At 44.9% G+C, this 12,244-nt stretch overlaps 1 protein-coding gene across 7 annotated transcripts in view; it reads left to right on the forward strand.

Annotated features, from left to right (window-relative positions):
* Window positions 1–8,140, forward strand: part of spag9b (sperm associated antigen 9b) — a 45,385-nt gene extending 37,245 nt beyond the window's left edge. For 3 of the 7 annotated variants that reach the window (XM_061663866.1, XM_061663864.1, XM_061663869.1), the window contains 9 exons: window positions 184–312; window positions 394–474; window positions 540–607; window positions 669–817; window positions 901–1,123; window positions 1,194–1,307; window positions 4,573–4,752; window positions 5,756–5,887; window positions 6,075–8,140. In XM_061663866.1, the coding sequence (XP_061519850.1) occupies window positions 184–312; window positions 394–474; window positions 540–607; window positions 669–817; window positions 901–1,123; window positions 1,194–1,307; window positions 4,573–4,752; window positions 5,756–5,887; window positions 6,075–6,190 (1,192 nt within the window). In that variant the 3' untranslated portion in view covers window positions 6,191–8,140. The remainder of the gene's footprint in view (window positions 1–183; window positions 313–393; window positions 475–539; window positions 608–668; window positions 818–900; window positions 1,124–1,193; window positions 1,308–4,572; window positions 4,753–5,755; window positions 5,888–6,074) is intronic. The other 4 variants (XM_061663868.1, XM_061663870.1, XM_061663865.1 and 1 more) reach the window with 3 other exon arrangements.
* Window positions 8,141–12,244: the final 4,104 nt, after the last annotated feature.

Below are 12,244 nucleotides of genomic sequence, written 5' to 3' on the forward strand. Positions count from 1 at the left end.
CTACTTACGGTTAATAACCTTTAGCTTTCAGTACTCAATGGACCAAAGGGTCAAATTCGAGACTTTTGACATCTCATTTCAAATGTTGAGTACCCTGCTGGGTGGAATTTCCTTTTGAAAACACCCTGTCGAGGAGCAGAAATCTTACAGTCTGAGTGCGTTGGTGTTTTCCCCGGTTGTTAGAGAGTGTGACCTGGTGAAAGATGGCATGAGTTCAAACTCCACTGCTGAGGAGCAGGATCTGATGAGAGAAGAGGCTCAGAAGATGAGCAGCGTCCTGCCCACGATGTGGCTCGGAGCGCAGAACGGGTGGTGAGAATCGTATGTTATGCTCGCTTCATATTTTGCTGTGTGAGCAGAAATTCAATCAATGCGCTCATGGAATTTCCTCAGTGTGTATGTCCACTCGTCTGCGGCACAGTGGAAGAAGTGTCTCCATTCTGTAAAGCTGAAAGACTCCGTACTCGGCATAGTGTAAGTTCATTTAGGTCCTACTGAAAAGCTCTGCCAACCTGACTTTTGATGTTTTCCTGCCGCAGGCACGTGAAAGGGCGCGTCCTGGTCGGCCTTTCTGATGGCACGTTAGCCGTCTTCCACCGTGGAGTTGGTGAGTGGCCATAAAATTCCACCGTTCCAATTCAGTGTAAAGTAAACTTGTTTTGTACCAGATGGACAGTGGGATCTGACCAACTACCATCTACTTGACTTGGGAAAACCTCACCACTCCATCCGCTGCATGACTGTGGTACATGACAAGGTGTGGTGTGGTTTCAGGAACAAGATCTACGTGGTGCAGCCCAAAGCCATGGAGATAGAGGTAACGTAACATGAAAGTCTTAAATTTGGGAGGGAAAAACATGACAATTTCGTTTGATTCGCTTTGTATTTTATGCTTCACAGAACACGATTAGAATCATGTTGATGATGATCCATGTTAATGTCGCCCTGCAGAAGTCATTTGACGCACACCCCCGTAAGGAGAGCCAGGTGCGTCAGTTGGCTTGGGACGGTGACGGCATCTGGGTGTCCATCAGGCTGGACTCCACGCTCAGGCTCTTCCACGCCCACACTTTCCAGCACCTACAGGATGTGGACATTGAGCCTTATGTCAGCAAGATGTTGGGTTGGTTCATTCCCTTATTTGTGTTTGGAATCCACCCTTGTCCGTGTTGTAATCTATGAACTTTTCTCAGGTACGGGGAAACTGGGCTTTTCGTTTGTGCGGATCACGGCTCTCATGGTGTCGTGTAATCGGCTGTGGATCGGTACCGGCAACGGAGTCATCGTTTCGATCCCTCTCTCAGAGAGTGAGTATTGAACTTAAAGTGATATCCTGGGTGTCCAATGTCCAAAAAAAATCACGGTCCGATTTCACGACATCGTGATATATAAACTAATTCATGTATATTGATAAAGGTAGTCAGTATTTTATTTTCAGTCTTCTAGCCCTTAATGACTTAATGATCTTTATGGCCTCCATCGTTCTGCTGACCTGTCGCGGCCGCGAACGGCAAAGAAGTCGATAGTGGTAAGTTCCCTCTCTATTTACTCCCAGCGTTTTTCCACTGCCGCCCCGGTCAGCCTCCAGTCGAAGTCAAGGCGGCCGCGACACCCGTTGTTCATGTTATGCGATAGAGTAACACGCCACCAATGTACTCCGAGGGCTCCGAGAGCTTCAACATAAAAGCCTAAAATGGCATTGAGTTACGTACATGTATTGCATAACATTGCAAATTTTAACTGACCCCATAAGGTCTTTGTCATCTGACCTTCAACAGATTACAGACAACTCTGCCGCACTCTTAACATATGGCGTCTTGTTTAAAGTCTCTTGCCTTGAATCAGAACGTGTCCAGATCGCTTTCCGAGGCGCTCGCTCCAATCTTTGGTGTACTTGCTTTTCTTGGCATGATTCACCCGTAATTTCCACTAAGTGACAGAGAGGCTACTGCTGCAGAGTGCTGTTTAGGGAGCTCAATGAAGCCTCCGCCCCGTGGTGGCTGGCGGACTAAGTCGAGAAAGTGCTTCATATGTTGCCGGGCCTGCCTAAAACAAAACAAAAACAAAAAAAGAAACCGCCAATGATCAGGCTCATTTATTTGTAGCAGCCCAAATCGCGATCGCGATTAACATTCAATTAATTGTGCAGCCCTGGAAACTTTTTTATTTATGTATTCATGAATTTTCTTTAGCAAGACGGTGCACCGTCACACAGGAAATTTCTCAACGAGCACCTGCCAAACAGATTGCTAGGCCGTGCCGGATAAGACCGAGGTTCTGTAAATGGCCTGCAACGTCAACCGGCCGTAACTGCTCCTGACCTTTTTTTTTTTTTGGCGCAAAGTTTATGTACCACGACTTCTTGGAATCCTTCATCAAGGTTCCACATATTCAATCAAGTTGATTTGTTGGAGAAGAGACCGCAGGTACTGACAAATACGTGCTAAAGCGCCCTCCTGTGGCCCATTTCCATATCTGGAGCCGAAGCAATGCACACGATCGCTCCAGATATGCTGCAGTGAGTCCGGGCAGAGCTCGACGATAGAGACGATACTTGAGAGTAACCAGAGGGATGCACATTGAATGTGTGTCATGCCACCCTATGCCGCGGGAAACCGTGTGAATGATGCATCTGTAGCTCCTAAGTAGGAAAAGATGATTAGGATGTAGTTCAATCTTGGATCGGTTTAAAATAAGGGAATGTTTTTGTGGACACCCTGTACAATGGAACCTCTAACGTTGAAGTGTTATGAATCGGTGAGCGTACACTATTGAACCATGCAGTCTTTTTGTAAATGTATGCATAAAAATATAACTTTTGGCAGGTTCCACCAAGCCAACCTCTTTTGAAGTTTTTGACTGAAATTTTGTAATATTCAATGTCTTACAATATTTGTACAGGAGGCATATATCTTCACAGACGTGTAGTGCGAAGGTGGCACACCACGCGTGCTCCTGAAACCTGGCACCCTTTGGCCTTCACAAGTGCGTCAATGTCATTTAAGTGTCGTCCGTGTGCCCTCCGGTGGACAAAAGTAGCAGCAACAGTTACTTTTGGATGTTTCCCATCCCCACGGGCCGGATGGGACCCCCTGACGGGCCGGTTCTGTGCTGTAGCTGGACAGATAGACCGTGGATGGATACACGCTGCTGATGAATAGATGCTGTATAGGTACTCACTCTTGCACCTGAGCAATGCCAGCCCATTCTTCTTTGGCAAACCTCTCAAGCTCCCCCAGATTTGACAGTGTTCTGCGATGGACCTTGCTCTTCGATTCTCCCCGAAGATTCTCGATTCAAGAGTCAAGTAGGAGCTTTGTGCAGGCCATTTAATAACATTCACCGGGCCGGTAGTTCTCCACCAGGAGCGACGTACGTTTTGGGTCGACAAAGCGGCGACGCACACCCAGTTTTGCTACTGACCGCTTGAGGATTTCCTCCAGTATCCTTCTCCCTTCAGGATTCCTTCCACCTTGACAAGGCTCCCAGTTCCAAATGCACTGAAGCATCCCCACAGCATAACACTGCCACCGCCGCGTTTCACCTCTCCCGTCTTTCTCCGAACATTAGCAGTGGCCAAAGAGCTGTAGTTTTGTTTCAGCTGACCAAAGTACACGCTTCCAGAATGCAGTGTCTTTCTCTAGGTTGTCGCTCGTCGACTTCAGCGGAGTTTTTCTTGGTCTGCAGCCTCGCGGTCCATTCCTGTGCAGGGTTGTCGTGAATGTCGCCTTTGAGACTACGATTCCAAGTCATTCACTCGTGTCTCGGCAGTTGTTCTGCGCTCTTTCTTTCCAGAATCTTTGAAATCGTTCCTTTCTTACATCCGCCAGGCTTGGTTTTGTACCACGTGGCTATCTTTACATTTCTTCGTGATACTCCTCGCTCCAGTTCTTGACACTTGGAAACGCTGGGATAACTTTGTGTCTCCATCTCCCGCTTTGTGTGCATCGACGATTGAAACCGACTTCTTTCGTTTTTTGGCGTGATGCTTTGTGAGTCATAAACCATCCAGCATGAACTGAATCTTCTCCTGCTCTACAGGTCCCCCTTATTGAGTCAGTGTTGACTGGTGACTTCAATTCGGTTTGACATGGCTTCCGACACTTGCCGTCTCTCAAACTCCTGTCTCGTTTTTAAGGGGGCTAATCATTTTGACTGTGGTCATTTTTGTTTTTTTGTGTGCAATAACTTTGTTCCTGTGTGCAAGTACAACTATTGGAAGCATCCGACAGGAAAGTCGGACGCTTGGAAAAGCTGTGTTCAAACTGCATTGCTCTCTTTAACTGTCACTTGGGAAATACTTCATAAAAAATGACATTTTCATGTGGGGGCTAATAATCGTGTCCTCGTGTTTGTGTGTATAGGTGTATATATACTGTGGATATGGAGTCAATATAGATCGATTCTTTAGGTTGATGCTGTCGATGGGTAGATTGAATCTACAGATAGCTAGATCAATACTGTAGATGAATGATGACGCTTTTAGGGCATCCACTTGAGCTTTTCTTTTCTATTGAGTTGAGACTTAAGATCTGAGAGTATCCCCACGGGTAACCATTGTGTTTATTTTAGCAGCTAACAAGCACACCAAGGGAGCGGATAACCGTCCTGGGAATGTGATTCGCGTTTACGGTGATGAGAGCAGTGGCAAAGTAGCGGCAGGGACATTTGTGCCATACTGCTCCATGGCTCATGCCCAGCTCTGTTTCCATGGACATCGTGACGCCGTTCAGTTCTTCACTGCCGTCCCAGGTAAGCAAATACCTGCGGGTGCCGTATCAGGGGTCACCGAGAAGGCGCCTGCGGGCCGCGAGCCCGTTCTTCGAATAGCTCGCCAGTGAGGCGCTCGAATGTGTTGCGTGTTGCTCACCTGTGAGCTTCGTGTCAATTTTTGTTCTTGCTGTTCAATTCCACTTGCGTGGGTGTCAATTTGAAAATGACAAGATTCAATATAAAACCTAGTATCGAGGATATTGCATTGGTGTAGACGAGCTATTCAGGCGCGATGATTTACCTGCAAATAATGTTCTTTTCCAAAATGTGTCATATGATTAATTATTGCGAGTTAATAATTACCGTACACAGCAAGAACAATGATTTAATTTCCGTGAAATCACCTCAGGGCACCACTCTGAAAGAGTTCACTGAGCCTGTTTCATTATCACGCTCATAACCTGACACCGCACTTGCAAATACAGTATGATTCATAGTTAACAATAATTCTCATCACCGAATGTAATGTCAGGTGAAAGTGGAAGGGCTGTTGAGGTCTAGGGAAACTACTCACTCTTGTGCAACACGAATGGAACAGTAGCATTGATTGACAATATATACTGTATACAGTCATTTCAGTCACATGAAACATGGTAAAAATGCAATACTGTCACAATAGTGTGTGTGTGTGTGTGTGTGTGTGTCAATGCCCAATTGTGCCACATATTCGAGATGTCTCTGTCTTCATGTGGGCGGTTTGTCGCGCGTAGGGTGAGGTCGACGGCAAAAGAGGTCTCACGGGAGATTCGAAAGCGTTTCGCTGGTATCCAAAACGAGCATCAGCGGGTGATCATGTTCGTATTAAACATCAAATTACTGCACCAAGCACATCAGAATAATAACCTTGCTGACAAACATCACATCAAGAAACTAAACGGTTAATAAAGTAGCACAACGGGTATTATCCTACGGGCAGCAGATCCAGCAGTGGAAGTCGGAGTCCCAACAATTGACGGTCTGTTGTTGTGTGTCGATATTTCAGGTCACGCGCTTCCATCTGCATCCAGCTGTGCAGATGCATCAGGGGACAAGACGTCAGATGCCACATCTCCGGATGGAACCAAGTCCATGTTGGTGATGAGTGGAGGAGAAGGCTACATTGACTTCAGGATGGGTGAGGTTGCTGCTTGCCTACTAGCTTGTTTGGGGTGCCAGCCCACCCATCAAGTGTGAAACTAAACAACCAAGAACCTTTCATCTGCCTGTTCCTAAAAATGGGTCTGTGAGCACCCTTAGGTCCCTTAAAGCTCCGTCAACACTTGTAGAAGAGAAGACAACGTGACCTCTTTGTGCTTCCCCAGGAGACGAGGAGGGCGAAGCGGCCGAAGGCGAGGACGCGCCAAGGAAACTGAAGTCCCCCCCGTCTATCGCCGAGCGCAGCCACCTCATCGTCTGGCAGGTCCTGGACAACGAGTAATGACCTCTGACCTCGGAACCCTCAGGCCTGCCTCAAGCACTTTGTTTTCAAAACCAAACAATAAGACGTCGTTGTTTCTTGTATGTTCAGTTGTCGGACCCGACTGTTTTTCAGTGAATACAAAAATGTGATTTATTTATTCGGCACATCGATTTTACTGCTCAGTCATAAACCCATGCGTAAGCCAGTAAATCATGTTGTCGAGTTATGGTTTAATGCAAGTCGTGCAAGCTGTTTATCGATGAAATAATGGACGGGCAATAATGTAAAGCAAGACGAAACAAACCTGACAAACTCAATGGGAACACTTTTGATTGTTTTCAAGTCCCAAAGCGCAATTGAGTGTCTTTCAACACCCGCAATCTCCCCAGTCTTGGGCAGGGATTATTATTATCATCACGATTATCGAAATAGCTCTTTGAATATGCGACCACAGTACAGGCAGCCCCGTTTTGCGCCTTTTGTGTGACATTGTAATCACCGCATCTTCTGACAAATGAGCGTGGGTGTTTTCCATGAACGGCTGCGCTGAGGACTCGTCGCACCGATGACGTGACAAACGTCGCGCGGCTTGGACTCGGTGGATCGATCGCTGTGGACGATCGAAAGAGAACGTCGTCGCGCGGTGGCGCGTGCGTTTCCAAATCCTCGGCAGGGGGGAGGTGATGGAGATGTGCTCGCAAAGGAGCATGAAATAGAACGATGCATGATCAGCAATATTATTGGATGCTTTTACCAATATTACACACAACTTTATGTTCTGGGTTGTTTACCAGCAAAAAAGACAAATTATTCTTTTTATGAAACATTTTTTGATATGATGGAAAGATTGTGAATTTTTGTCTGACAACTCAGCTTTGACACTAATGCATGAGAAACATCATGGCTTTACAGTGACATATATTATAAATATATATATATATATATATTTTATTTGACAGAGTTAACCTAAGAAATGCCATAGCAGATTGTATCGCTTTTCCTTCATTGAACTCGTTTGCCAGGCTGAGACTTTTCAAAACATTTAAACCGTTAAAAGAATGTCATTAATGCTACCAAAGGTTTATTAATCAAAGCTCGCCACATGCCCAATTAACAACTGCCTCTGCTCAGAACGTGGCGCCTTTTCGTAACAAAAGGCGGCCTCTTATGCAAACGTGCATATTTTTGTGTGAGAGAAATCTTTGTAAATGTAAATAAGATGTATTTTTAGTGTTATGTTTGGAAAATGAGGCGGAATATTTTCATAGTGAGAGAGAAGACACAACTATTGTGTGGTTCCACCTCAGCATTTGCAGGTTTTGACAGCAATATAAACATTTCTGCACAAAATATTTGCTTTGATTTGAATGAACCTTTTAATGTCTTCTTTTGTGGTGGCGGTCTAATAACAGCCAAACTGTTTTCTGGCCTCTGTACCGCAACACTGCAATGGTTTGTGTGTGTGTGTGTGTGTGTGTGTTCCCTTTTTTCTGTATTTTCCAGCATAAGCTGTGGTCTGAAGGTCCGTTCCCAGCGTGCGTCTGCGCTTGTGTGTATGCGTTCTCCTCGAGATAAGACAAATGCAATCACCGTTTAGCCATTGCAGTATTTGTTTCAATGATTGAGCCTTTGCAATTCAGACTGTATGTTTGTACCTTAGATATAAATTATGTAGGATGTATGACACATGGCAATGGTTTGGTTCATTGGCCGTTGAAAATTAGTAAGGGGGGGGGGGCGACTTGACTGACGCTACGCACAATATCTGCAGGGAGAGAAGTGAACTGTGTTTCTAAAAATGGGCAAAACGTCAAAGAATTTGGGATACTGTGCACAATGTCTGCACGCTCTTCTCCCAGCTCGAAGCTGCAAAATGATTGTCAGACGCTTGACGGGGAGTGTTCCGAGTTAGCGGTGCGCTTCCTCCATCTCGCGCTTGTTAACAATCCATTAAAGAGTTTCATTTGATTTGGTCTTTTTCTCCTTTTCACGAGAGTGGTTTCAGAAGTGAAGCGCTACAAACTAGTCCCCAAACACAACCGTATCCTTTCTATATGGTTAGCTTAATAGTGCCTCGGTCGTGCGTGGACATCTTTGGAAGACATATTGAACAAACAATAAAAGTCTACAGTAGTTGCCTTGATTCAACCTTTGGGGATTTCCAGCGGCGCGTGAAGGCGTACCGACGCCCGGGGCAAACGGCACTCGCCGTTTGTCGGTTACGGGTGCGCTGCCGGACTTGTCTTGTTCGGAAACCATTCGTCGACTGAGGGTTTAATGCTAGGTGTGTTACTAAAGCTTTCAAAATACCTCTATATCAAAATGGACAATATCATTGGATAGAGGAGTAATACACAAACGAAACGAGCTCAGTTTGTAAGAGTTGCGTAAGGATTCAGGCTTTGATGCCAATTTGTATGTCGCAAATCGATGTAAATCATTTGGAAATTTGCGACTGTTTGGTCGAAAAATGCCCGTATGTTGGTCTCGTGAGTTGAAAACGAGATGTTTAAACAGGCCGTTCTCAAGATGGTTTTCAATGGCAGCGTCTCATTTTCCAGGTCACACTGAGAAGCAAGCGCGTCGTCCGGACTGACTTCAAACTTCACAGAAAACAAGAACGAACGACAGCGGCGAATCACGTCCGTGTAGTTTTCTATGGTGTCTGAAACCTATCGACGTGGTTTTCCGTGCCGATATCGAGGAACATTTTTGTCTTTGTCAGAACGGCTGAAAGTCTCATCTGAATTGAACATTGCCAAAACTGTAATCCGGAAACAACTCGGACTGCTTTGTGTCGAACAATGAGAAAATACCTACGCTAAATCCAGCACAGCGAAATGGAAAGAAAATGGGAGCCGTTTTCCTGGACGATTGCTTCTGTATGAGTTTTCCCCACTTGGAAAATATTGGTCGGCGGGCAGCTTTGAGGCGTTTCTTAGGGTTAGTGACGAGGGGATCCTCTGTTCTGCGATTGCGTCACTTCTAAATGTAGCAAGTTTGTTTCCTGAGGAGAAGAAGGACGCCCTTGCTTAACTAAATCTCGTTTTGGACCGCGACGAAAACGGAACAATGAATGAACGAAAGTTGAGAATTAAAGAAGCGGAACATTTCATTCCATACAGGCCTGTTATGTGCAACCTTCTGGGCGAAATTTCAGGCTGAACCCGATGTCCACCTGATCACTTTTTCAATACTTGCTGTTCTCTAACAAGGAGCTCAATGGCAACATTCACAAGTGCCTTTCTGTGACTCGAATCAACTTTATTCATAGGCCTATTGCACATTTCATGCATTAAAAATGCAACACCCAGTGCTTCTTCTGTACTTGGCAGCGATAAAAACAGAAAATAAAAATAGTACCTCGTCTTGCAGGTCACGTCATCGCGTCATTCGCATACGACCAATCACGTCTCGAAAGGCGTGGAGCGTGAGACGTTCCTTTTTAACGGAAAGCTTTTTCAAAGGCCAACAACAAAAACAAAAACTAATAATGTCCTTCAATGAAAATCCAACCTTTACGTTATTAACCGTCGCTACCTTGGAGTTGAAAAAGCGCGTAAAGAAAACATTCATTCAAGCTTTGTTCTATTCTGTCGTTCCGGCCACGTCGGCTCCACACACGAGACAAACGGGGACCGGCTGTCCTTTACCGCCGTCGACGGATACATCGACATCGAGCCCTTGTTTTCCATCTTCCGTTGGGGCGTTTTTGGGAAGCTGCGGGGACTGGTAACGTGATTGCTAATGACCGCAAGAGAAAAGGAGGCCGGGGGCTCGCTGGTCTCGACTCACGCGCCAACCCGCTAGCAAAGCAAGCCGGGATTTGTGGTGTTAGTGCCGCATGCCGGTGGGCCAGCTCTAATACACGTTCGACAGGGTCTCGCGGGACCAAAATAATTACGTCACGTGCCAAAGCCCGAGTTTGACCTACACTATGTGTCACGTGGAAGCAATTGACGGTCTGTTGTCCAACTACCGGAGACAGATTCCTTGTGTGGTTTTTTGGGACATACTTGGCAAATAACGATGATTCTGATTCGGATCAGAGGTGCTCACCTTTGAACTTTGCGCCGATAACAATCAGGATGGTCCTCTTCCTCTTTGGGACCGAGGACACGACGTCCGTGATCCCCCAAAACAATTTGAAACGTGGACTCGTCAGTCCGTCTCAGACGAGCTCGGGCCCAGAGAAGCCGGCCGGCGGCGTGTCTGGGTGTTGCTGATATATGGCGTTTGCTTTGCATGGTAGAGTTTTAACTTGGATTTGTAGATGTAGCAGCATACTGTTGTTTTCTGAAGTGTGTTCCTGAGCCCACGTGGCAACATCATTTACACAATGATGTCGGTTTTTGATGCAGTGCCGCCTGTGGGATTGAAAGTCACGAGCATTCGATATTCGATATTATGGACCGTAGATGATGAAATCCCTCAATTCCTTGAAATTGTACGTTGAGAAATGTTCTTTTACTGTTGGACGATTTGCTCATGCAGTTGTTCACAAAGTGGTGAACCTCACCCCATCTTTGCTTGTGAATGAATAAATGAGGCTTTCTGGGTTCCTCCTTTTATACCCAATCATGATGCTCACGTGTTTCCAATTAACCTGCTCACCTGTGGAATGTTCCAAACAGCATTCCTCAACTTTTCCCTGTTATATTGGAATGAAAGTGTAGGCTCCACCTTTTTCATAACCTCTAGGTGGCGGTGGCATATTGGAATGAAAGTGTACAGCTTTTTCATAACCTGTAGATGCCGGCATACATTTATGAAATGTGAAATGTTTCCATTTTCTCCTATGCCTTTGTACCCCTATACCTATTGGCTTTTGACAATTATAATTTGTTTTTTTTGGGGGGGGGGGAGAGATGTGCGTTATACACGAGAAATTACGGTACATGGTTCAGTGTTGGATTTCTTCACTGCAACCGCTCGTAGCCAACTGAAATACTATTAATAAATGTGTGAAAAGGTTCAATGAATACAATAATTATTTAATCTACAGGAGTGAATAATGAAAAGTAAATTAAATGTGGTATTTTGTTCATCACTAGGTGATTCTCAGTCCTGTATAGTAAATGTTACAGTAAGCTGTGAAAGAATGGATTTTTGTTGATTTCATTTGACTTAAAATGAAATCTTTTTGACAGGTGAAAGTGATGGATGGGATCTGGTTTTACTTCATCTGGTATTCCAAGTGAGCAGTAGTCCACAAACCAACCTGTGATGTCACTGTGGCTGTATTAATGTCTTTTATGCAGGCATCCACCGACAAAGTTTAGATTTGCCACCGTGCTTATTTTGTGCAGTTACAGCTGGAGCTCTCTCCGCTCACAATGGGATGAGATTAGGGATCATCTTGTGCAAGAGTACCCATTGACGTACGTGTATGCAACAAGGCTCGTGTATTTATTCAATTGGTAATCATAAAGCAAAAACAGTGCACACGCAGTGTCTACAATTCTAGCCCTCTACAAATGTCTCTAATCTTCATATACATCTTTATTTGCAATTTATAGTGCAATCTATAATAATCCTACAATCCCATTTTATATTTTGATATACAACCCCAATTCCAATAAAGTTGGGCCTTTGTGTTAAACATAAATAAAAACAGAATACAATGATTTGCAAATCCTGTTCAACCTATATTTCATTGAATACACTACGAAGACAAGATACTTCATGTTCAGACTGATAAACTTGATTGTTTTTACCAAATAATCACGAATTTAGAATTTTATGGCTGCAACACGTTGCCATGATTGGGTAGAAAAGGAGCTGCCAAAAAACAAACAAACAAAAAAACAGGTGTATGCCAGGTACACCCAATATTATGGCTGTTTAAATGATAAACCAGGAATAGCATGTAAACAGCAATATGGACCATATTCTTCCGTTTGTGTTTTTTTTTGGTGTACCTGGCTTGCACACTTTCAAGGTATGCGCATTCCCCCATAATTCCGTCTGACACACTTACTGTGCGTAAGCGGCTCCTGTGCGCAACAACCCGACAGGCGTGACTCATTGAAGTCTAAGACCGGCTGTAAATCACAGGGAATGGAGGGTTCC

The sequence above is a fragment of the Phycodurus eques genome, chromosome 19 (genome assembly GCF_024500275.1).
Source record: "Phycodurus eques isolate BA_2022a chromosome 19, UOR_Pequ_1.1, whole genome shotgun sequence".
Taxonomy (NCBI): Eukaryota; Metazoa; Chordata; class Actinopteri; order Syngnathiformes; family Syngnathidae; genus Phycodurus; species Phycodurus eques.